The sequence below is a fragment of the Mobula hypostoma genome, chromosome 23, assembly GCF_963921235.1.
Source record: "Mobula hypostoma chromosome 23, sMobHyp1.1, whole genome shotgun sequence".
In the NCBI taxonomy this organism is placed as follows: Eukaryota; Metazoa; Chordata; class Chondrichthyes; order Myliobatiformes; family Myliobatidae; genus Mobula; species Mobula hypostoma.
In genome coordinates, this window is record NC_086119.1 from 16445415 (window position 1) to 16473002 (window position 27588).

At 41.2% G+C, this 27588-nt stretch overlaps 1 protein-coding gene across 2 annotated transcripts in view; it reads right to left on the reverse strand.

Moving 5' to 3' along the window:
- The window catches only part of vps53 (VPS53 subunit of GARP complex), a 272128-nt gene that overhangs the window by 73055 nt on the left and 171485 nt on the right, over positions 1 to 27588 (reverse strand). For both annotated transcript variants that reach the window (XM_063031948.1, XM_063031949.1), the window contains exons 17-18: positions 25242 to 25320; positions 20813 to 20961 (exon numbers count right to left, since the gene is read on the reverse strand). In XM_063031948.1, the coding sequence (XP_062888018.1) occupies positions 20813 to 20961; positions 25242 to 25320 (228 nt within the window). The remainder of the gene's footprint in view (positions 1 to 20812; positions 20962 to 25241; positions 25321 to 27588) is intronic.

Below are 27588 nucleotides of genomic sequence, written 5' to 3' on the forward strand. Positions count from 1 at the left end.
ACTCACACCATCAGGTTCAGGGACAGTTATTACCCCTCAACCATCAGGCGCTTGAACCAAAGGATCAGTCAACTTCACTTGACCCATCATTGAAATGTTCCAACAACCCATGGACTCACTTTAGAGGACTTTTCATCTCGTGTTCTCGATATTCATTGCAAATTTATTTATTATTTATTTCTTTTTGTATTTGTATAGTTTGTTGTCTTTTGCACACTGGTTGACGCCCAAATTGGTGCAGTCTTTCATTGATTCTATTATGGTTATTATTCTATCATGGATTGTTTGAGTATGCCCACAAGAAAATGAATCTCAGAGTTATATTTGGTGACATCTATATACTTTGATAATAAATTACTTTGAACTTGGAATTTGGGGACATTGGAACAGGACAGGAAAATGATGCTAAGTTGGATGATCAGACATAATTCTATTGAATAGTGAAACAATGGTGTGTGACAGTTCCTACATACTGTGCTAAAGAGCCCATTTGACAAATGTAGAAAGTATCTTATGAGAAGCATTTCACAGCATCTTCACAGATGTCAAAGTTGGGCTCCATATTGCATTTGCCGAGTGACCACACGTAGAGAAGAGTAACCAGGCAAGTGAAATAAACTGGACCAAAATGGGTAAAGGAAATAGCATGGGCTGAATGCAAATACTGAACCAAGACTACAAAGAGATAAAACTAAATTAGAGTCTACACACTTCTGGCCTGACTGTGAGCAGCTGTGAACAGATTACCTTTGTGCTGACAGACATTTTGGAGATATATAGCAAAATACAATTATGCAAGGTGAGTGAGAACTCCTCAAAAAAAAACTTGTATTTATATATCACCTTTCAATGTTAATACTCCAAAGCGATTTCACAGGAGGGTTATTCCTTTTTTAAACACACAGACTAAACAAATGTCTCAATTCACCCAGATACTCTATGGAGGAGTGATGAGTTTTTTTTTAATGTGCTTAAAGCTACAGATCTGCCTTTTTGGGTCTTTTAAAAAGTCTGGACTCTAAATTTTTGTATCACTTAGCTACAGGGCAATAAGTAAAGATGTTTAATATTGATTTCAGTTTGGATCTGGACAAGTCCAAAACTAGAAAAGAGGAACTTTTTTTTTCAACTGCAATTACCATTGTTTTTCTTCAACTTTTGACTTTAATTGCTTTAGAACACATGGGAATAACTTTTTTACATTGCCTTTTTTTCCCACATCTCTCCATGAAGTGGTCAGCATCTAATTACAATGTATGTACTATTATCATGTTACATTTCTATGGTACAAAGTGAAATGAGTCATTTATAGTCCTCTCTCCTACTTTCTGTGGTTTGCCCTGTACCTGAAATCAAGTGAACAATTGTGTGTGATAGTTCCTACATAATATGCTAAAGAGCCCATCTGACAATTCAGTTTGCCTGGATTAAATCAGTGAAAAAATTGACGGTTTCAGTACACAGACTGAATGGATTTGAATTGTAATCTCAAAAAAGCATTACCAGAGAGTCACCTATCTCACAACCACTTCACGAACAGTATAATGAAGTGTATTCACCCACGCATGACAAAGGTGTGATGGTGCAGGCGTGACCTGTACAAAAAGGACGGGTTACACTTGAATCCTAGGGGGACCAATATCCTGGCAGGGAGATTAGCGAGGGATACTGAGGTGACTTTAAACTAGAATGGTTGGGGGGTGGGAATCAAATTAAAGAGGCTAGGCGAGAGGAGGTTAGTTCACAACAGGGGGATGGGAACCAGTGCAGAGAGACAGAGGGGTGTAAAGTGAGGGTAGAAGCAAAAAGTAGTCAGGAGAAAAGTAAAAGTGGCAGGCCGACAAATCCAGGGCAAGCATCAAAAAGAGCCACTTTTCAACATAATTGTATAAGGGCTAAGAGAGTTGTAAAAGAGCACCTGAAGGCTTTGTGTGTCAATGCAAAGAGCATTTGTAACAAGGTGGATGAATTGAAAGTGCAGATTGTTATTAATGATTATGATATAGTTGGGATCACAGAGACATGGCTCCAGGGTGACCAAGGATGGGAGCTCAACGCTCAGGGATATTCAATATTCAGGAGGGATAGACATGAAAGTAAAGGAGGTGGAGTGGCGTTGCTGGTTAAAGATGAGATTAACGCAATAGAAAGGAAGGACATAAACTGGGAAGATGTGGAATCGATATGGGTAGAGCTGCGTAACACTAAGGGGCAGAAAACGCTGGTGGGAGTTGTGTACAGGCCACCTAACAGTAGTAGTGAGGTCGGAGATAGTATTAAACAGGAAATTAGAAATGTGTGCAATAAAGGAACAGCAGTTATAATGGGTGACTTCAATCTACATGTAGATTGGGTGAACCAAATTGGTAAAGGTGCTGAGGAAGAGGATTTCTTGGAATGTATGCGGGATGGTTTTTTGAACCAACATGTTGAGGAACCAACTAGAGAGCAGGCTATTCTAGACTGGGTTTTGAGCAATGAGGAAGGGTTAATTAGCAATCTTGTTGTGAGAGGCCCCTTGGGTAAGAGTGACCATAATATGGTGGAATTCTTCATTAAGATGGAGAGTGACATAGTTAATTCAGAAACAAAGGTTCTGAACTTAAAGAGGGGTAACTTTGAAGGTATGAGACGTGAATTAGCTAAGATAGACTGGCAAATGACACTTAAAGGATTGACGGTGGATATGCAATGGCAAGCATTTAAGGATTGCATGGATGAACTACAACAATTGTTCATCCCAGTTTGGCAAAAGAATAAATCAAGGAAGGTAGAGCACCCGTGGCTGACAAGGGAAATTAGGAATAGTATCAATTCCAAAGAAGAAGCATACAAATTAGCCAGAAATAGTGGCTCACCTGAGGACTGGGAGAAATTCAGAGTTCAGCAGAGGAGGGCAAAGGGCTTAATTAGGAAGGGGAAAAAAGATTATGAGAGAAAACTGGCGGGGAACATAAAAACGGACTGTAAAAGCTTTTATAGATATGTAAAAAGGAAAAGACTGGTAAAGACAAATGTAGGTCCCCTACAGACAGAAACAGGTGAATTGATTATGGGGAGCAAGGAAATGGCAGACCAATTGAATAATTACTTTGGTTCTGTCTTCACTAAGGAGGACATAAATAATCTTCCAGAAATAGTAGGGACAGAGGGTCCAGTGAGATGGAGGAACTGAGCGAAATACATGTTAGTAGGGAAGTGGTGTTGGGTAAATTGAAGGGATTAAAGGCAGATAAATCCCCAGGGCCAGATGGTCTGCATCCCAGAGTGCTTAAGGAAGTAGCCCAAGAAATAGTGGATGCATTAGTGATAATTTTTCAAAACTCGTTAGATTCTGGACTAGTTCCTGAGGACTGGAGGGTGGCTAATGTAACCCCATATTTTAAAAAAGGAGGGAGAGAGAAACCGGGGAATTATAGACCGGTTAGCCTAACGTCGGTGGTGGGGAAACTGCTGGAGTCAGTTATCAAAGATGTGATAACAGCACATTTGGAAAGCAGTGAAATCATCGGACAAAGTCAGCATGGATTTGTGAAAGGAAAATCATGTCTGACGAATCTCATAGAATTTTTTGAGGATGTAACTAGTAGAGTGGATAGGGAAGAACCAGAGGATGTGATATATTTGGATTTTCAAAAGGCTTTTGACAAGGTCCCACACAGGAGATTAGTGTGCAAACTTAAAGCACACGGTATTGGGGGTAAGGTATTGATGTGGATAGAGACTTGGTTAGCAGACAGGAAGCAAAGAGTGGGAATAAACGGGACCTTTTCAAAATGGCAGGCAGTGACTAGTGGGGTACCGCAAGGCTCAGTGCTGGGACCCCAGTTGTTTACAATATATATTAATGACTTGGATGAGGGAATTAAATGCAGCATCTCCAAGTTTGCAGATGACACGAAGCTGGGCGGCAGTGTTAACTGTGAGGAGGATCCTAAGAGGATGCAGGGTGACTTGGATAGGTTGGGTGAGTGGGCAAATTCATGGCAGATGCAATTTAATGTGGATAAATGTGAAGTTATCCACTTTGGTGGCAAAAATAGGAAAACAGATTATTATCTGAATGGTGGCCAATTAGGAAAAGGGGAGGTGCAACGAGACCTGGGTGTCATTATACACCAGTCATTGAAAGTGGGCATGCAGGTACAGCAGGCGGTGAAAAAGGCGAATGGTATGCTGGCATTTATAGCGAGAGGACTCGAGTACAGGAGCAGGGAGGTACTACTGCAGTTGTACAAGACCTTGGTGAGACCACACCCGGAGTATTGTGTGCAGTTTTGGTCCCCTAATCTGAGGAAAGACATCCTTGCCATAGAGGGAGTACAAAGAAGGTTCACCAGATTGATTCCTGGGATGGCAGGACTTTCATATGAAGAAAGACTGGATGAACTGGGCTTGTACTCGTTGGAATTTAGAAGATTGAGGGGGAATCTGATTGAAACATATAAAATCCTAAAGGGATTGGACAGGCTAGATGTAGGAAGATTGTTCCCGATGTTGGGGAAGTCCAGAACGAGGGGTCACAGTTTGAGGATAAAGGGGAAGCCTTTTAGGACTGAGATTAGGAAAAACTTCATCACACAGAGAGTGGTGAATCTGTGGAATTCTCTGCCACAGGAAACAGTTGAGGCCAGTTCATTGGCTATATTTAAGAGGGAGTTAGATATGGCCCTTGTGGCTACAGGGATCGGGGGTATTGGGGGGAAGGCTGGTGCAGGGTTCTGAGTTGGATGATCAGCCATGATCATAATAAATGGCGATGCAGGCTCGAAGGGCCGAATGGCCTACTCCTGCACCTATTTTCTATGTTTCTATGTTTCTATGTCATTTAATTTTGATCTTCTTCCCTTTATAAGCAACCCCTTAGGATCAAGTACGATTTATTTCTACTCTAGTTATTTACTGATAACACCAAAGAGCAGATTGTGGACTTTGGAAAAGGTAACATGAGGAAACACACACCAATCCTCACAGAGGGATCAGAAGTGGAGAGGGTGGGCAATTTCAAGTTCCTAGGTGTTAATATCTCTGAGGACCCAACCTGATCCCAATGTTTTGATGTGGCTATAAAGAAGGCCAGACAGCAGCTATATTTCATTAGGAGTTTGAGGAGATTTGGTATGTCACCTAAAATACTCTAAAATTTCCACAGATGTACCATGTAGGGCATTCTGACTGGCTGCATCAGCAAATGGTATGTGGGTAGGGTCCACTGCACGGGATTGAAACAAGCTGCAGAGTGTTGTAAATTTAGTCAGCTCCATCAAGGGTACCAGCCTCCATAGTATCCAAGACATCTTCAAAGAGCAGTAACTCAAAAAGGAGGCGTCCATCACTAAGGACCCCTAGCATCCAGGACATGCCCTCTTCTCATTGTTACCAAGGAAGGAGGTACAGAACCCTCAAGATACACACTCAGCGATTCAGAAACAGCTTCTTCCCCTCTGCCATCTGCTTTCTGAATGGACATTGAACCCATGAACTCTACCTCACTTTTTCAAATTATTTCTGTCTTTGCATTACTATTTTTAATGTAACTATGTAACATACACACATATACAGTATACTGTATATACACAGGTCCACAATCCCTTATCTGAAATCCTTGGGGCCAGTTGCATTTCGGAATTCAGAATTTTTCGGATTTCAGAAAATTTATAATTATATTGATAATTAACCTGTTTCAGTGTGGGTGGAGTTTAGGACCTGGAGGAGCTCCAGACCTACGCACATCCTCCCGTATACATAACATCATCACGAGATTACTTATAATACCTAATACAATGTAAAAGCTATGTAAATAGTTGTTATACTGTACTGCTTAGGGAATAATGACAAGAAAAAAAGTCTGTACATGCTCAAACAACGAGTGCTGGAGAGAGAACTTCTGGGTTTTCCCGATCCGCACTCTTTTTGACTTATTGGAATAAATGTAGAACATAAATACTCTAGGACATATACAAGTTCAAACTAAGCTAAATACTCTACAGGTACCTGATGGGCCAGGAACAGGATTCTCAAGTTATGAAGCAGCACGACAGATGGTGTTTTTGAAGACTTCTTCAAGCGTCATCTGTCTCATTAACATAGGTTTATGTCTAAGCAATCTCTCTTTAACTGAGTAAACTGCCATAATCTTATTGTTACCCATTGAGGTATCTGCAGCTCTTTTTGACATTTTCACAGTGAAATTAAACACAAAGTCAACAGTGAACACAAAATATCTGCAAACAGCAAATACACGTGTAACCAGTACGAGCGCTGAGCCACAACTGACGTCTGGCGGCCTCTGCTAGTGCTGCCACGTCACTTGTTCCAACACGCTCCATACTCCATGAGAAAAACTTCGGTTTTCGAAGCTTTTCGGATTTCAGAATTTCGGATAAGGGATTGTGGACCTGTATAGAGATTTAATCTAATTCAGTTTTTCTATATTTATCATGTATTGCATTGTACTGCTGCCAAGTTAACAATTTTCACAACATATGCCAGCAATATTAGATTATGAAGACACGCAGTCCTCTTTTATTGTCATTTAGTAATGCACGCATTAAGAAATGATACAATATTTCCTCCAGTGTGATATCACAAAACACAGGACAGACCAAGACTGAAAAAACTAACAAAACCACATAAGTATAACATATAGTTACAACAGTGCAACAATACCATAACTTGATGAAGAAGTCCATGAGCACAGTAAAAAGTTCGAAGTCTCTGAAATGTCCCACATCTCACGCAGACGGGAGAAAGAAGAAAAACTCTCCCTGCCATGCCCGACCACAGTCCGACTCTGGGTCATCCGAAAACTTCGAGCCTCCGATCAGCTCTCCAACACTGAGTACTGAGTGCCATCTCTGTCCGAACGATTCGACCTCAATCTCGGTCGCCAACAGCAGGCAAAGCCGGGGATTTTGAGGCCTTCCCTCCGAAAGATTCCCGATCGCGCAGTAACAACAGCAGCGAACTGGTGTTTCAGAAATTTCTCCAGATGTTCCTCTGTGCTTTCACGTCTATCTCCATCAAATCAGAATTGTCCACAGCCCCTATTTAATGGATACAGTATCATTTTTCACCGGAGGGCTGTGCATGCGATTCTGGTTCTGGCTATTCACTCTTTACACTGTTTATGCAGGGCTTCTGTTGTATTCCTAATGCATGGACTCATAGTTCTCAATAACATCTTGAATGCTCCTTCTCCACTTTAAGAATTTATTGGCCAAGGAATCCCAACAGCTTGTAGGGATCTTACATGTTTTTCCAAGAAGGCTTTCAGTGCGTCCTCAAGTCTTTTCCTCATCCTCTTGATAATCCTATCTCACAAACCTCAACACAGTATGGTTAAGGAGACTGGTGGCAGACATGTGAATGACATGGCCTGCCTGAGAGAGAGAATCAGAATCTGGTTCATTATCACCAACATATGTTGTGAAACTTGTTGTTTTGAGGCTGCAGTGTAGTGCAAAACATAAAATTACTATAAGCTATAATGTGTTAAAAATAATTAAGTAGTGCAAAATGAGAGCAAAATAATGAAATAGTGAGATTTTCAGAAATCTGATGGGGGAGGAGAAAGAGCTGTTTCTAAAATGATGAGTGCATGTCTTGGGGCTCCTGTACCTTCTCTCTAATGGTAATAAAGAGAACAATGCATGTGAGGATGAGGGTCCTTAATGATGGATAGAGAGCCAACTGAAATTAATCAGGACTCAAAGCTGAGGACAGTGGCCTGGGAGGAGATGATGACATTGGTCCATTTACCCTTTTATTGGATCTGGAAGACTCTGTAGAGGTGAATTCTGTGCTATCTTTCGAATGCATTGAGGGGTTTGTTATCTGTGGTCCAGCTCCCAGAAGGAAATTGAAAGGCAGAGATCATTGCTACCTGGTAGACTATGCTTACTGGCAGCTTTCTAGTCTTGACCATCAAATACCCTTTCCCTCTATTAATTAAAGACTGTGCTGGCACAGCAAAATCATGGTCTCATCACTGATATTGCCTTCGCTGAGAGGTGGCTCCTGAGATAACAGAAGGGGTTGACATTTCCCAGGCTTTGCTGTGAACCTTTATTGTCAGGGGCAGCTCGGTACTGCTCTGGCAGACTGGTAGAGGACACCTGTCTTGCAGATGTTGAGTGCAAGGCCCATCCTCTCATACGAGTTGAACACTTGCAGCTTGCTCTGCACGTGGACTCAGACCTACCCATAGCTCAACTAGTGAGATCGGGATAACAAATTTAAAACCGCCAATTACATACTTGTGCCAACAGAGAATGCGTCTCTTGGAAAATCTAGGAAATTAAGCTGGTCTCAACATCACTGAACTTATTTTAGACATCTCTGTTTTTTTTAAACCCAAGATCACACAGATTTTTCAACAATGTGGTGATGGAAGCGAGTTTCCATTTCAGGGATAAAAAACATGATTGTGAAATGGAAATTTTAAATTGACATGGTGATTTATTACAAAGATTAAAACTCTCAAAGCATTCTTTACACCCACGAGGAACTGCTTTAGCAGCAAACTACTGCAGTCATACAAACATGGCAGAGAACTGCAAATGCACAAGATCCTTCAAACAATCATCCAGACAAATAACCTCGTTAACAAGGTACCAACGTGGAGGAGTAGTGTTGGCTAGGGCAAGGGACGACAACATTAATCTGCATCAAATCTCGGATGATTAGAATTCAGTAGGACAACTCAAACCCCTGTTTAGTTTCTTAAAAGGCAATGGAAGACTTCTCAGAATTCTGCTCTCCCTCAATACTGTGCTGAAACACATGGCTGGAACACATGCTGTAACTCCTGGTCAGAGGCTTATTCATTCGCTGATACCAGCAAAATGCATTAGATCTTGTCTACTAATAAGAATGTCTTGTAAGGGAAAGAATGCCTCCACAATTTAAAACAAGTTGTACAATGAAATCTAAAAGTTACTTAGAACCCACACACGCAGATAGCACAACACCACATTGCTAACTGTTAATGGCACACCTATACTGATTAAAAGCTGCAGCAAAAGACCGAGACAGGAAAGCAGTGGAATATTTACTTATGTCAGTTCTGAAACTGAGATATACAATAACTGCTCACATGCCTGAGCAGAACACGTAAAGTTCTTGGGACAGGTCTAAATGGACTGCCCCTGGACAAGCATGCCAAGTCATATACCAAAAACGTAAAACCATGCTGGGAACACAGCAATCCGCATTTCTCGACATGAAATTATCCATAATAAATTGGTAACGCAATAGCTAACCTTGTTAAAAAAAAATCAATGCACACGTACACTGCCTGGCGCCAAGTCATATCCTCTGGTGCAAATTATTTTTAAAAAGATCTGACTGAGAATTATAGTAAAATGTTTACAAGAATTGTTTGCACGATCGGTACTGGCTAGCAAGCACAAAACTGGGAAAAAATATGGCTCATAACGAGCAGTGTTTACATGAAAATTCTCTTTTTATGTGAAAATAGAAACATATGACTTTGTTCTCTTGGAGATCAAGTTTCTATCGCCTGAAAGGTCCCAGGTTTGATTCCTAGTCTTGGTTCAGCTTGCTAGTTCAGCGTTAGGGCTTTTAAAATAGGCCTTATTTCACTAGGATAGAGTTCCTTCTCGAAGGATAGACAAGATGACTAAGGATAAGAAAAGTCATTTTATCCTACGAGTCTCATCCATCCGAAGAGTTGTCCAACCCCAATAACAAGCACAACCTTGTACTCCAAACCTTGATTGTTGAACTTGTTTGTTTCTTGAAGTGAGTCCAAGACTTACATTCTGGATGCCACCTGGTCTCTATACTACAGTAAAATTAGATTCAGGGAGTAATTCTTCCAATAGTTAGACAAAGTGATCACTATTTAAGAAATATCATGATAACATCATTTTGACCAGAGCAGGGGCTGTGTCTGTTCCCACCGCTAATATATTTAGAAGTGTACTCTCACGTTAGTGAGAGTACACCTCTGAATATCTGTAGTCAATGTTCGTGATCTTCTGCTGCCATAGTCCATCCCCTTCATGCTTGACGTGTTGCGCATTCAGAGATGCTCTTCTGCACATTACTGTTGTAACGCATGGTTATTTGATTTACTGTCACCTTCCTGTCAGCTTGAACCAGTCTGGCCTTTCCCCTCTGACCTCTCCCATTATCAACATATTTCTCTTCATGACTGCTGCTCACTGGATGCTTTTTTTTTTTGTTTTCCACACTGTTGTCTGCTCTAGTGACAGTTGTGTGTGAAAATCGCAAGAGACCAGCAGTTTCTGATATACTCAAACCACCCTGTCTGACGCCAACAATCATTCTATGATCAAAGTGACTTAGACCACACTTCTTCCCCATTTTGATGTTTGGTCTGAACAACAACTGAAATAGTTGACCATTGGATTCCTGGCATATGGTTGGCTGAGCAGATATTTGTGTTAACTAATACCTAATTAATGTGTACAGGTGTACCTAATTAATGTGTGCAGGTGTACCTAATAAAGTGCCACTGAGTGTATTCATTACAAACATGAGCCTTACATATTTTTAAAAGAATTTTAAAACAGAGGGGGTGGAAGAGCGAGGCACCAAAAAGGAAGATGAAGTCATAGAGTCATACATCATAGAAACAGACCTTTCTACCCATCCATGCCGACTGTGTTTTTGGCCTACTGGCCTCTAAACCTTTCTTATCCACGTACTTATCTAGAGGGATTTTAGGTGTTGCTAATGTCCCTGTCTCAACCACTGTTTCTGGCAGATCATCCCAAATACTCATCCTTTGCATGAACAAGCTGCCCTGATGACCCTCTTGAATATCTCGCCTCTTAAACCTCTTGGTTTTAGCGCCCCCTCGTTGGGAAAAGACTGTGTTTTCACCATGTCCATGCTCCTCATGAACCTGTATACCTCTTTCAGGTCACCCCTCAATTTCCTATGTTCCAGAGAAAAAAAATTAGTGTATGCAATCTCCTCTTACAACTTGGACACATGCTGGTAAATCTTTTCTGCACCATTTGTAGTTTAATAACATCTCTCCTATAACAGGATGACCAAAACTGTACACAATACCTGTATAAAATAAACTACACGCAAGAGGCTCCTGCCTACCTCAGTGGAGTTGACTCTTGAAAGCTCATCACAGTGAATGTGACATATAGAGGAATTAAAGAAAAACAAAGCCCTTACAAAAGATGGAATGGGAACTACATGTTCCTAATCTCCACCATAATTTGTGGATAATGTAATTTATCGGAGGATGAACAATCCACATGTCCCACCATGATTAGTGCAGTATTAGAATATAGCTACGAAGGCAGCAAGAATAGACAATAGGTGCAGGAGTAGGCCATTCAGCCCTTCAAGCCAGCACCACCATTCACTGTGATCATGGCTGATCATCCACAATCAGTACCCTTTTCCTGCCTTCTCCCCATATCCCTTCACTCGGCTATCTTTAAGAGCTCTAACTCTTTCTTGAAAGAATCCAGAGAATTGGCTTCCACTGCCTCTGAGGCAGAGCATTCCACAGAGCCACAACCCTCTGTGCGAAAAAGTTTTTCCTCAACTCCATTCTACATGGTCTACCCTTTATTCTTAAACTGTGGCCTCTGGTTCTAGACTCCCCCAACATCGGGAACATGTTTCCTGCCGCTAGCGTGTCCAATCCTTTAACAATCTTATATGTTTCAATCAGATCCCCTCTCATCCTTCTAAATTCCAGTGTATACAAGCCTAGTCGCTCCAATCTTTCAACATATGACAGTCACACCATCCCGGGAATTAACCTCGTGAACCTACGCTGCACTCCCTCAATAGCTAGAATGTCCTTCCTCAAATTTGGAGACCAAAACTGTGCACAATACTCCAGTTGTGGTCTCACCAGGGCCCTGTACAACTGCAGAAGGACCTCTTTGCTCCTATACTCAACTCCCCTTGTTATGAAGGCCAACATGCCATTAGCTTTCTTCACTGCCCGCTGTACCTGCATGCTTACTTTCAGTGACTGATGAACAAGGACACCTAGATCTCATTGTACTTCCCCTTTTCCTAACTTGACACCATTCAGATAGTAATCTGCCTTCCTGTTCTTGCCACCAAACTGGATAACCTCACATTTATCCACATTAAACTGCATCCGCCGACTCACCCAGCCTGTCCAAGTCACCCTGCATTCTCATAACATCCTCCTCACATTTCACACTGCCAGCCAGCTTTGTGTCATCTGCAAATTTGCTAATGTTACTTTTAATCCCTTCATCTAAATCATTAACATATATTGCAAATAGCTGTGGTCCCAGCACCGAGCCTTACAAATGGGCAGTTCGTGATTTCAAGGCTTTGCATAAAAGGAATTTCTGTACATTTCGGAGATAAGCAAGCTTTCTGAATAGCAATAAACAGGTTGGACCTTACTGTTTCAGTGGACCTGTCCTTGATCCAGCATGAAGCGCAATTGCAAAGCAGGGCAGTGCCTCTACTTCCTTAGCAGTCTGCGTAGATTCAGCGTAACATCTAAATCTTTGTGGAACTTCTATAGATGTGTAGTGGAGTACCTTGGTTGGCTGCAACACAGCCTGGAATGGAAACACCAATGTCTTTGAATGGAAAATCCTACAAAAGATAGTGGATGTGGCCCAGTACATCACGGGTAAAACCCTCCCAACCATTCAGCACATCTACGTAAAATGCTGTTGTAGGAAAGCAGCATCCATCAAGGACCCCCACCACCCAGGCCATGCCCTCTTCTCGCAGCTACCATCAGGTGGAGGTACAAAAGCCTCAGGACTCGCACCACCAGATTCAAGAACAGATACCACCCCTCAACCATCAGGCTCTTGAATAAAAAGGAATAACTACACTCACTAGTCCCATCATTGAGGTGTTCCCATAACCAATAATCTCATTTTAAGGACTCTTTATCTCATGCTCTTGTTATTTATTGCTATTTCTTTATATTTGCATTTGCATTTTGTTGCCTTCTGCATCTTGGTTGATCTTTCATTGATCCTGTTATAGTTACTATTCTATAGATTTGCTGAATGTCCACAGGAAAAAGAATCTCAGGGTTGTACATGTTGCCATACATGTACTTAGAAGAATAAAATTTACTTTAATTTTATTCTTCAAATTACGTACAAGGGAGGCTGCAAATAAAAGCAACAATGGAGATTCAGTGTGCAATGCTGATCCTTACTGGTAAACTGAGTCATTCTCCCAAAGGAAGTGAGATAAACTGGATGAGAAAGGGGGAATGTACTCCAGATGATGGGTCCAGACATATAACAGTCCATGAAACCTACTGCTAACAAGACTGTATCTGTAAAACAATAATATAACTTTATATTTGTATGATACCAGAATCAACAAAGCAGGAATTGATCCAGCTGGACAACAATAATCTCCTCAGTATGAAAATATGAAAAGTATTTTTTGCACTTCCAGCCTCACATCTGGTATAAAGTCAATTTCACTGAACAGTGTACACTGTGTGCACACAGGAGATACTTAGTGCAAGCATTTTAAACTGGACTGGTAGACAGCCATAAAATGATTCAAACAGTAGCTACTGGACAGTGTGCTACAACAGTTCTTTCCTATGCTTTAGAGTTCCCCGGGGAATCTGGTGCTGATCAATTGCTGACAGCCTCAAAATGCACATTCCTTTTTGAATCCAAAATAATTCTTGAACTAACAGTGGTTTTTTGTTCCTGTCTGAGGTCCACTCGATTTAGACTTTTCAGGTATAATACCTACTATTAGTTTATGTAAAAGATCTGGTTAAATACAGTCAGTCCAAAATAAGGCAATGCCCCACCAGAACAAGGATAATAGAAAGATTCAGTTGCCACCTCTCCTTGAACAAAGGTCCAATTCTCTGCTTGTATCATACAGCTGTTGGAAAAAGAAGTACTTGCATTTACACGGCTTTGAAACCGAACACCTCTGCATACAATGAGCGACTGTGGTAATGTAGATTTGCAATTTTGCATGTGGCAAACAGCAGAGACAAATGACCAGCAAATGCATTGTTTTCGTGATGTTATTTTAAATCATCAGTCTTTCCCTGCAAGTAGGATTTTCACAGTAAACGGTAGGGCCCTGGCAAGTATTGTAGAGCAGAGGGACGCAGGCAGTAGGTACAGCAGGCTTAGGTCCCACACCACCAGGTTCAGGAACAATTATTAACCCTACAACCATTATGCTCCTGAATCAAGGTGGACAACTTCATTCACCGCTACTCTGAACTGATTCTACAACTTGCAGACTCACTTTCAAGGCTTCTTTACAACTTAGGTTCTCGGTATTATTTATTAAATAATGCACAGTTTATCTCCTTATGCATGTTGGTTGTCAGTCTTTGCTTGTATATAGTTTTTCGTATAATTCTATTGCAGCACTTTTCTCCTGTAAATGCCTGCAAGAAGATGAATCTCAAGGTAGTACATGGTAACACACAGATACTTTGACAATAAATTTACTTTGAACTTTGAACAGGAAGGGGCATCACAGGTAGACAGAGTGTTGAAGAAGACATTTAGCATGCTGGGTTTATCAGTCAGTATAGAAACTGAGATGTTACATTGCATTTGTACAAGACATTAGTGAGGCTACATTTGAAACACTGCATTCAGTTTTGATCACCTGCTGTTGAAAAGATACCATTAACTTGGAGAGAGTGCACAAAAGACTTACAAAGATTTTACAATGACTCAAGGGACTGGGTTATGAAGAGAGGCCAGCACCTTATTCCTTGGAGCATACAAGAGGGGTGATCATATGTAAAATCATGAGAGGCATAGATAGGGTGATTGCCTGTAGTCCTTTTCCTAGGCCGGGAAATCAAGAGCTCAAGGGCATAGGTATAAAGTGTGAGGGGAAAGATTTAACAGGAACGTGAGGGCCATCACTTTCACAGAAGGTGGTCAGTATATGGAATGAGCTGTTAGAGGAAGTAGTTGATGCAGGTACATTGTCACCATTTAAAAGGCATTTGAGCATGTGCATGGATAGGAAAGATTTAAAGGGATATGGGTAAATGCAGGCAAATGTGTCTAGCTCAGGGGTTCCCAACCTTTTTTGCACCACAAACTGGTTTATTATTGACAATATTCTTGCGGACTGGCCGACCGGGGGTGGGGGGGGGGGTGGTAGGGTTGCCAACGGACGAGCGTAGCCGTCGAATACACTGTGTTTACCCCGAGAAGACTACCATGACCATGAAGCCTTGCGCGGGCACCTGTGTGTGCATGTGTGACTTGTGCACGTATGCACGTGCCGATTTTTTTCTACAAATCATTTTTGGCGATTCTGTACAGGGGTTGGATATTAATCACGACTGGAATATAGGTGATAAGTCAACTATAACTAGTACACTCAATTTCATTTCCAAAAGGGTTTATCTAACGAATTTAATATTAAACACACAGCGCATATTTTCCTCGCATGAATATAGTTATAAGTCAATTATAAGTCACTTATAAGTCAAAAGCATCATAACATTTTAAGTAATGTTTGGATATTAAACATACAGCACAAATTTTCCCCATATGAACATATAAAATGATTGCAACACAGCAATATTGCTGAATCAGTGGGAGCCCTGGGCTTGTTTTCCTGCAACCAGACGGTGTCACCAAGGGGTGATGGGAGACAGTGATACTCGAAGAGGTTCCTTATGTCCAGCCTATTCTGCAATTTAGTTTTCGTTGCATTCATTGCAGAAAACTCCGCTTCGCAGAGATATGTTGGAAATGGAAGCAACGTTTTCAGTGTTTTCATGGCTTTCTCAGAATATTCAGCTTTGACTTTGATCCGGAATGCTGGCAGAGATGTTATGTCAAACATACTTTTCAGCCCACCGTCATTTGCAAGCTTGAGGAGTTGATCTTCTTCCCGCGCTGACATGGATAATGCATGTGTAATGACCTCGTGTGCCTTCAAGCTCAACAGTGGGCGTGACAGGAAATGAGAAAAGGTGCAGCTGACTCATATCACCAAATCATATCGTTTCGTCGCGGCCCGGTGGTTGGGGACCACTGGTCTAACTTATATAGGCATCAAAGTGCCTGTTTTTATGTTGTATGACTTGCTGACTCTAACAAAGCAAGAGGAAGCCAAGTAGGCCTTGACATAAGACTATAAGACACAAGAGCAGAATTTGGCCATTTGGCCTATTGAGTCTGCTCTGCCATTGCATCATGGAAGATTTACTAGGAGAATGGAGTTAATCTCCCTTAACTCCATACTCCTGCCTTCCCCCCATAACCTTTGGTGCCCTGACTAAGTAAGAACCTATCAACCTCTGCTTTAAACATATTCAATGACTTGCCTCCATAGCTGTAAGTGGCAATGAATTCCAGATGCACCCCCTCTGGCTAAAGAAATTCCTTCTTATCTCTGTTCAAAAGGGACTTCCTTCTATTCTGGAGCCACTTTGCCCATTCTTCCAATTCACCAAGTCCTTCTACAGACTCCCTGCTTCCTCAACACTACCTGTCCCTCTACCTACCTTTGTATCATCTGCAAACTTGGCCACAAAGCCATCCATTCCATCATCAAAATCATTGACATACAACGTGAAAAGAAGCGATCCCAATACTGACCCTTGTGGAACATCATTAGTCACCAGCAGCCAACCAGAATAGGCTCTCTTTACTCCCACTCTTTACCTCCTGCCAATCTTCTATCTATACTAGCATCTTTCCCGTAATACCATGGGCTCATCTTGTTATGCAGCCTCATGTGTGACATCTTGTCAAAGGACTTCTGAAAATCTAAGTAAACAATGTCCACTGACTCTCCTTTGCCTATTCATCCTGTTAGGTGATGTCATCGTAGATGTATTGTTGATATTTCTTCTGCAAGGATATCTAAACGTAGGGTAACAGTTTCAAATAGGTAGTCTCCCATTTAGCGCCGAGATGAAAAGCTTCACCAAGGTAAATCCTCAGAAATCCCAAGAGACTCAGTTGGCCATTACATTCAAGAAAGAGATTGATAAGTTTTGAGACATGAAACCCACCAAATTCAGAAAAGTAAAAGATCATCCAGGGTTTTATTGAATGACAGAGGAGGAACAAGAGGGTGAATGGCCTACTCCTGCTGCTATTTCTTAAGTTTTTAATGTTCTTGCATAGAGCACTGAGACTTCCTCACCAGTCAATATCAAAACTAATCCTCTACCTCAAGCTCATATTCCTCTCTAAGCCCTCGGTTACCTTTATGTCCAATAATTTATCCACATCTATCTCAAATGCCTCTCAAAGTCCAACCCTGTTGTGAGAGGTGCACACAGGTAAGGCTGGCCGACAGGACTCTGGGTGAAGCTGTGCAATCCAATAATGGATAACAGAAACAATGACGAACTTCAAACCGTACCTTCATCAACTCTGGACGATGGAGATGGGAGGTCATCAATGGCCTATGCTCCACAGGGAGCTAAAGGCCCAAGAAGAAGAAGATCTATCTCAAGTGTATTTGAATACTGATCTTCTTCAGCCATGAAATAGGAAAAACAAAGATAGCCAATCCTTAAGAAATTTCTCCTCATCCCACACTAACCCCTATATTATATTCAAAGGCTTAAATTGTCCAGCCTGAGAAATCAATCTCTCTGCATCTATTCTATCACCCCTTTGGGAATCCTCTCTGCAAAGTCTCACTGGAATCCTCTGTCTGAATCCAATCATTCTTCTGAACTTGAACAAGCTTAGGAAATCACTCCTCATAAAACACCCATTCTAGGAATCAATCCAATGAATTAATATCACACCATCTCCTTACGAAACATACCTTTTTAGAAGCCAAAACTGTACTCAGAAATTGGGGTTCTGTCCAATACCAGCAAGAGTTCCTTATTCTTACTCCAAAAAGTTGGCAGTAGAGGCCAATATACTACTTGTCATCCCAATTGCTTGCTGTACCTGCTTGTTCGCTTTCTGCATCATATAGAAATGTCTCCGAACACAGAGATTCTAATTTTTCACCATTTAATGGAGTATTCTTATTTTAATATGAGGGGGCATAATTTCAAGGTGATTGAAGGGACATACAGAAGGATGTCTGTGTTGCCCTTAAGGCATTTATTTGACTTTGTTGGGTCTACGCTTTAAAATGATTTGTTTGTAACTATTTTCTAGTTAAAGTTAAAGGTTGATAATTATGTTACAATTTAACAAAGGTAAATTCATTGTCTATGGTATACTGCAGCATGTGATGACGTCACCTCTGGTTTCGCCGCATCTTATGTGTAACTTGCGGTTCGGGAAGGCGTGAAGGTGGGTGCCATGCATGCAGCATGGTCGTGAAGAGCTCCATTTCTACCCACAAAGAAGCATTATCGAAGCAATGCCGTAAGTTCATAAGAATGTATTTGAAGTAAAAATATTAAAGTGGTTTCTGTTAAGGAAGCGACGGTTGGGGCGGCACGGGGGCCGGCTTTTCAATTTCAAACGCGGGGTCGGCTCGAGCCCGATGGCGGTTTGACGTGACCCCCTCGCCCGCTACTCGGGGCAGCTGGAGACACTCGCTAAAAGAAGAGAGCACGGGTGGTCTCCAGAATGAAACAAACGCTGTATATGTTTGTATTTTTTTTTATCAACAGTTTTCACCACACGATGTTAATGTGGAAGAGTGAACAGTAAATGGTTAACCTTACTACGACTCTGTCTTCATTGGCTCCGGTTTAACTTGGTGTTTAGTCAGAGTTTCAACACACTGCACGAAAACACTAGTCAGAGATAAGTTCTTTTATACAGAAAGTGATGGGCACGTGAAATGCTTCACTAGTGGTGGCGGTACAGGCAGACGCATTCGGGTCATTTAAGACACTCTTAGGGATGATACAAAAACGGAGGGCAATTTAGAAGGTTAGATTGAACTTAAGAGTAGATTAAAAGATCAGCATAACATCATGGGCTGAAGGGCCTGTACTGTGCTGTACTGTTCTATGTTAGAAATGATTGAGAGACCACGGTCTCAGAAAGTTGCAGGACAGTGAGACATCACTGTGGTGTGACTTCCTCCAAAATCCTCTAGTATTCCTCATGTACAGTACTATGCAAAACTCTTAGGTATGTGTGTGTATGTATAGTGCCTAAAACTTTTCACAGTGCAGTATTTGCCAACATGAAGTGGACAGTGAGCAGTGGATGTTGGGAATGGTGAGGCTGGAGTGCTAAAGGAGGGGTGTGGAATAGGTGGCACAGGAGGAGTGCCAGGGGTGGGGGGAGGTGGCATGGGTGCAGACACACCCAGCCCTGAGATTCCAGGCAAGGTCATTTGATTCCAAACAATTGATTTATTGATCATTACAGAATGTCTCTCTGGTGCTTCCTGCTCCCTCCCCTCTCCCTTCCCCTTTTCCCAACCATGATTCCCCTCTCCCTGCCCCCTTCCCACTCCCAGTCCACAACAGAGACCCAGATCAGAATCAGGTTTATTATCACTCACAGATGTCATGAATTTCTTTTTGTGCCAGCAGTACAATGCAATACATAAAATTACTATAGTAATATGCCACATACACTTAACACTTTTGCACAGTACTGTAACTTAGCTGAATAAAATGCTACCCTAAAGTAAAAATCTATATTCAGTTTAAATCACCATTAACACACTCTATTCCACTAAGTTACATTTAACCAAGTGAACTGGATCTCAAGTTTAATTTCATTTTCCCAGCCTACCCTTCCTTTCCCCTTCTCCATCATCCCTCTCTTATCTGGTTCCACTTATCTTTTTCCAGACTCCATCTCTACCTTCCTTCCCTCTCTCCTCCAGCCACCTGACTATCTGCCCATCAATTCTCATTCCACACACCATATCATCATTTGGCAGCTCCTGGGCTCATCCTTTCCCCCTAACCCCTTTAAACTGGACATTTTACCTCTCAACACTCAGATTAGAAGTGCAATTTGATCTGCAGGGATGAGCTGGATTAAAAGGCCTGATTCCATGGTGTATGACTCTTTCACTCTAACATAAAGAGTCAGAGAGACATATAGCACGAGTTCCTCCAGCAACTTCCTTTTTGCTTCAAGTTCCAGCATCTGCAATCTTTTGTGTCTACAAGTATAATTACTTCAGCTTGTCATGTATCAGTTTCTCTACTGAATTAATATCATTTACCTTAGTACAAAAGCAGAATTAACATGATTAGTAATTTGAATCACATATCCGGACAGTATTTCCCAAAATGTTTAAGATAAATGGCAAACCTGATTGTATGTGGCTATTGTTTTCTAAAAAGCCAGGCTACAACCAGCAGAAAAAGATGAAGTGCTGTTTTCTTTTACCCAGTAAGAATTGACTTCATTGTAGTTAACTTGTAAATGTTAAAGTTACATTTCTTTTGATAAAAGATTGAGATTTTTAAACTACATTCTTCTAAAGAATAGGTCAAGCAAATCAATCTGTGCTGTTTCAATAGACAATAGACAATAGGTGTAGGAGTAGGCCATTCGGCCCTTTGAGCCAGCACCACCATTCACTGTGATCATGGCTGATCATCCACCATCAGTATCCAGTTCCTTATCCCCATAACCTTTGATTCCACTATCTTTAAGAGCTCTATCCATCACCTACAAAAGTAAGTTTTCTTTTCCACCCTATTTATTTTGGAGACATGTTTGATGAACTATAAGACAGAATCACAGAATGCAAGTTTCCAAAAGACCTAACTCCAGCCCTGCGGAAAATTGCACCCACAAGCATTGGCACCACTTATTTTTAGTGGAAGACTACTGTCACTACAGTGAAGAAACATTTTCTAGTGAAGATGTGAATTTTAATAGTAAGAAGACATAACACTTACTTGACAAACTTGATGCAGAACTGAGTAAAGTATTTGCGAGTGGAAGCCAGGTTATCTCGGATGATGGGCACGTTCTGTTTGATATGTTGGATTATAGAAGTAACATATGCACTCTGGTCACCCACATGTTCCACATTTTGCCATGGCATCTGGAGAAATACAATACAATTACTTCTACATCCTTTAAAAAGAACTTTTAACCACGGATATTTACACATATCTAAGCCCCCTGTGGAAATAACTACAACTATTGGTGTCACTGTTGGTTTGTAAGTTAGCAAACTGAAATAATATTTCCATTCATGTCCAAGGCTAGTCATCAAAACATTGCAAAGTACTTCAAAGAACAAATATGTTAATAAAGTGAACTGGTCTCTCTTGAGGTAGTTATGATGGTCAGACTATTCGGAGCAGGCACTCTCTGACCAATCCCAAGATGTCTTTATTGCTCATCTGTTGCACTAGAACAGCCAAAAAAAAACACAACTTGTCACATCTCATCCATCAAAGATAATGTTGCATTTTATTTTTATGTTGACTTTTCCAAAGTGCTCGTGAGATTTGAAAACCACAATTCTCTGACCTAGAAGCAAAACATACTACCAACAGGATAAAGCTTAGAGATGTATGTGCAATCATAAAGATACAGTCCTTAAGCCAGCAACAGATGTGATTCCATCATCTGATGTTCCAAGTTGGGAATCAAAGGCAGCACGATGGTACAGCCAACACAGCTGCTGCCTCATAAATTCCACATAAGGAGGAAATATTGACAGCCTTAAAGCTTATTAAGGTGATTATTCCCAGGGACTGACCAAGTACATCCTCAAACCTTATGGGAATCTAGGGAAGCAAAGCCAGTTGCTGTTGCAGATACTCCCTTCGCCTTTAGCTACAGATGAGGTTCTGGAAGATGGGAGGGTGACTAGTGTTGTACCGCTTTATAAGAATGGCAGCAAAGATAAGCTAAGAAGCTATGGTTTGGCGAGTCTGATATCATGGAGAAACTGCACAGCTACAGGCTCTATGGTTCAACCAGCCCATGCCAACCATGGTGCCCGTCTTGCTAGTTCTAATTTCCTGTGTCCTGCCCATATGCATCTGATCCCCACCCTCCATAGTAATTATTCAAGTATATCATAGTGATACAAATGTTCCTACCTCAACCACTTCTTCTGGCACCTACTTCCATGTACCCATCATCCTCTGCGTGGAAAAAGTTGCCCCTCAAATCTTTCCCTTCTCATCCTAAGTCTATGCCCCTTAGTTTTGGACTCCCTCTACTGTGGGGAAAAGACTGTTACTACATACTTTATCTACACCTCACAAAATTTGCTACAGAAAACTAGCTACAGAACCTGGTCCTCTGTACCTCTCTCTGGAAATGGATCCTTGATTTCATAACAGGAAGACCACAACCTGTGCGGATTGGAAATAACATCTCCACCTTGCTGACAGTCAACACTGGTGCGCCTTAGGGATGTGTGCTTAGCCCACTGCTCTACTCTCTCTACACCCATGACTGTGTGGGTAGGCATAGCTTGAATGCCATCTATAAATTTGCTGATAATACAACTCATCGTTGGCAGAATTTCAAATGGTGATCAAAGAGCAAGATATAGCAGTTAGTTGAGTGGTGTTGTAGCAACAACCTTGCGCTCACTGTCAGCAAGACCAAAGAGCTGATTGTGGACTTCAGGAAAGGTAAGACAAGAGAACACAAACCAACAGAGGGATCAGAAGTGGAGAGTGAGTAATTTCAAGGTCTGGGTGTCAACACCTCTGAGGACCTAACCTGGACACAACATATTGATGCAGCTATAAAGAAGGCAAGACAGCAGCTATATTTCATGAGGAGTTTGAGGAGATTTAGTTTGTCAACTAAAACACTCAAACAATTCTACAAATGTACAGTGGACAGCATTCTGACTGTCTGCATCAATGTCTCCTACGAGGGCACTACTGCACAAGATCGAAATAAATTGCAGAAACTTGTAAAATTCGTCAGCTCCATCATGGGTACCAGCCTCCGTAGTATCCAAGACATCTTCAAGGAGCGGTGCCTTCGGCAGGCGGTGTACACCATTAGGATCCCTACCACCCAGAACATGCCTTCTTCTCACCGTTACTGTTGGGAGGGAGGTACGGAAGCCTGAAGGCACACACTCAGCGATTCAGGAACAGCTTCTTCCCCTGTGCCATCTGATTTCGAAATGGACATTGAACCCGTGAACACTACCTCATTACTTTTTTTATTTCTATTTATTTGCACCACTTATTTTAACCTAACTATTTAATAGACATGACAAAAGTTAACAAATTTCATGACATATGCCAGTGACATTAAATCTGATTCTGATTTTTAAACATTTCTAGAAGGTTGTCCCTCATTCCAAGGAATAAAGGCCTAACCTGGCCATCCTCTCTTTGTAACTCAGACCCCCTAGTCCTGGCAACATCTTTTCTGCATTCTTTCCAGTTTAATCAGATCTTTCCTATAACAGTTTCACCAAAACTGTACACTATACTTCAAGAGCAGCCTCACTAACAGCGTATATGACTGCAACATACTGTCCAAGCTCTTGTACCCTTGAGCTCTTGGACTGAATAATGAAGGCCAGCATGATAAATTCCTTTTTCACCTGTAATGCTGCCTTCAGCAATGGGTAAATCACATCAGTGATGGATAAATTACTGGAGAGGATTCTTGGGGACAAGATCAACTAGCATTTGGATAGACGAGGTGTGTCTGGGAATAGTCAGTACGGCTTTGTGCGTGGGAAATCATAGAACATAGAACATAGAATAGTACAGCACAGTACAGGCCCTTCGGCCCACATGGTGGAAAGTTATTTCTTGGACAAAAGGCCTGTGAGTAGTGGTGTGTACAGGGATCAGTGCTGGGACCATTGCTTTTCATTATACAAGCAACTTGGATGAGAGTGTACAAGACATGGGTCATAATTCCTCAGATAAAACTAAAATAGGTGGTATTGTAGATATTGAAGCAAGTTATTAAAAATTACAGGGGGATCACGATCTGCTAGGTAAGTGGCCAAGGACTGGCAAATGACGTTAAATGCACCGACTGTGAGGTGTTGTATTTTGGGAAGTCAAACCAGGGAAGGATTTGTACAGTGAATGGTATCATCCTGAGGAGTATTGTTGAACAGAAGAATCTAGGAATGCAAGTACATTGTTCACCGAAGATGGTGTCACAGCTAGACATGTTTGGTGAAGCATTTGGTGTGCTGCCCTTCATCAGTTAGGGCACTGAGTTTAAGAGCTGGGACATTATGTTGTAGTTATATAAGACGTTTGTGAGGCCACACTTGCAGTATTGGGTACAGTTTTGGTCACCCTATTATAGGAATGAAGTCACTAATGTGAAAAGACTTCAAAGAATATTTACAAGAATATTGCCTAGACTCAAGAGCCTGTGTTACAGGGAGAGGTTGGCCAGGGTAGGACTATGGAGTGTAGGAGACTGAGGGGTGAGTTTATACAAACGTAAGGGGCATAGATAGGGTGAATGCACACAGTCTTTTTCCCAGGAAAAGGGAATTAAAAACTAGAAGACATATATTTAAAGTGAGAGGAGAAAAATTTAAAAGGGACCTGAGGGGAATCTATATCACACAGCAGGAAATGCATTATGAAATGAGCTGCCAGAAGAAGTATTTGAGACATGTACAATAATGATATTTTCGAGAAATCTGGATAAGTTAGGAAAGGTTTAAACAGGGGCTCCCAACCTGGAGTCCATGGATCCCCTGTTAATAGTAGGGGTCCATGGCATAAAAAAGGTAGGGAACTTCTGGTTTATACTTTATACTTTAGAAGGATACCAGCCAAATGCAGGTAAATGGTGATCGGCATCTTGGTCAGCAGGGATGAGTCGGGTTGAATGGCCTACTTCCGTGCAGTATTACTCTATGACTCCATCACTCCAGCAACCAGAATTCAACCCTGGCCTTGGCATCTGTCTGGAGTTTGCCTGTTCCCCCTATAACTGTCTGATTTCTTCTGAGTGCTCAGGTTTCATCCACACCATGTTCACGTTGGTAAGTCAGCTGGCTGTTGTAAATGGTGCCTATTGTCTAGGGGAGTGGGGAGCGCCCGTGTGAACATGAAGAGAATGAAAGGGGCTTAGTGTTGGACTAACATGAATGAGTGCTTGACGACTGGTGCGAACACTTTGGGCTACAAGGCCTGTTTCCATGCCATATAACTCTCTGACTCTTTGATGTTCTCTGAAGGCACACATATAGATAAACTATGGGCTATGTGTTGGAAAATCCCGAGATCTGCTCGGTATTAGTGGCGCTCCCCTGTGCAAGCAGCAAATTATAGAATGGTCATCCTCAGCTATTAAATGGCATCAAGCAGATCAACTGCAGGAGCTACTGGAGCGGCATTTTACACTTACTTTACTCATAGCAGTCAGTGCAGGATCACAGGCTGCATCCAAGTCCTGAACCAACAGCTGGATACTATTAGAAATCACTCTGCAATGCAAAGAAGAAAAACTTCATTTAAAACTGCATAAAATAAAACAAAGCTCCATTTACAACAAATCTTTTTTTCTTGTTCTTCTAAAACAACAACTTACTACATATTGCTTTTGGAATACACTTTCCAGCTTTAGCTTTATAATGTTTGTCAATGCTAGTTTTTATTTCTGAGAAACAGCTAGTTCTTAAACTTATATTTTGTAACAACTTCCGGTCTATTTTTTAGGATGCGTGCCCTGATTCCAAAAAGCTGCAGCAATGAAAAGCAGCACAATTCCTAACAGCATAGAGAGGTTGCGGAGTTTGCATGAGCATATACAACTCTCCTCATCATGGCTAGATGGAAATGGAGGAAGATTCAGAGTTTAGGCAGTGAGGGTATTGAGGGAATGCGGTAGGACGCAAAAATATCCCTGATATCTTTGCTTTTGCTGTCACTAGTGTAGGAGGCAGTTAATAATAGAGGTTACAAAATCTGTCCACCTCCCAACCTCCCTTTCACCCTCTCAACCATGCCAATGTGGTTGATTCTTAAGTGGCAATTAGGGGTGGACAATATGGGGTAATCTTGACAGTAATGGCCGCATTCGGAGATTAAATAAACAAAAAAAAAACAGAAACAGACAGAGCAAGACAGAGTAAAACTAGTGGCAGATGTTGCCCAGGGACGCTGGAGCAAAGAATTTACATTAGAAGTATTATTTGGGATGAAGTGACGGTGTTGGCAGTGTTGACACAATGGGCTGAATGGGCTCCCTTTTGTAGAATTATAACTGTGTGCAGCAACCAATTGTTTTAGTCAAGGCCAGTAGTATAAAGTAAAAGGTAAAGGACTAAGCTTGTGTGATCTAACCAAGCAGGAGATTAACAAAAACTTATCTTCAATGGAGACTACATTTACAGAGAGCATTAATTAAACGACATGTAATCAGCTAAAAATCAATACTTAAGGCTCTAATTTAGTGAGGAATTTTATGTTTGTTACTATATTTTGTCTAGGTATAATTAACTATCGCCTTTCTTGGCTAATCAAATCGAGGACTTTATTTTTCTGTCCTTAAATGTAACAACTGCATACCACTCCTCTGTTAAAAGGAGATATTTGTGACCAAAACTATTTGGCAGAACTGAAATCCCTCATTAGGTTGGTGCCGTTTGATTTACTCCCTAAAGAGCAGCAGTGAGCAAAATTAACTATACCTCATAAACTCCAAATAATTGAAATATTTTGGCGCTAGGTTGTTCACGGCAGATCAACTGATGGAACTGCACAGAAAATACTTGTGGCTTTGCACCATCTTACAATAATCCATGGACTTTCCATTCTGGACTGAAATAGGTTATGGCTTTAGCATAAAGAATTAGATTGCTCTAGAAGGACAGCCACAAGTAATGCTTATTAAAAAATGGCATGCTTTCTTGAAAGAAGCATTCTGTTTTCTCACTGTGAAAAATGAAGATCCAGAATAATCAAGTGTCAGTTTTCGAGAGGACGACAAATGGGAATGGCAGGAATTAAATCACTGCAAACAAGCAAAGACCCCTACAGCTTAAGAAAGGTGTTGTTCTATTAGGATGTTGAGCATGCTTAGTAAAACAATATCCTTATTAGATTAGTACCAATAAACTGTCATCAGCAAATTTTAGCTACTGATCTTGCTCTAAAACAATTTCAGTACAAGGCTTTTCAGTTATAAATATCAAAGGGCAGACTATGGTTAGATTTGAGTTGCGGTATATCTATTATTTTGCTTAATATAAAAGGACAATTTCATGCACATTTACCATTTATTCCATGTCCTTTCCAAAGACGTATTTGTGAAAAGAGAATCAATGTCCAAAGATACTTCCATTGAAATCATTAGCAATCTTTTGAAAAGATAATAATGTTTAAGAAAACGCATTTGGTTCACCTACTTAAAGTGATATCAAAATGCCCTACTGGTTCCTCCATATAGTTTTTAAATTTTAGCAGTTTTGTCTTCAATTACTTCACCTGCCATTCTACACCATGTTTATTCAGTGTAAAGCAGAACTTCTTGCTCACAAACTTTGTCACAAGTGACAGGTTGTTCTGATGAAAATGTTGACAAGATTACTTTGGTTAAGAAGTACATAGATGGGGTGAATGCATGAAGCCTTCTGTCCCAGGTTTGGAGAATCAAGACATGAGGACATACATTTGGGATGAGAGAGAAGTGATTTAATAGGAACCTGAGGGTAACTTCTTCACCAAGAGGAACGAACTGGCAGAAAAGTGGT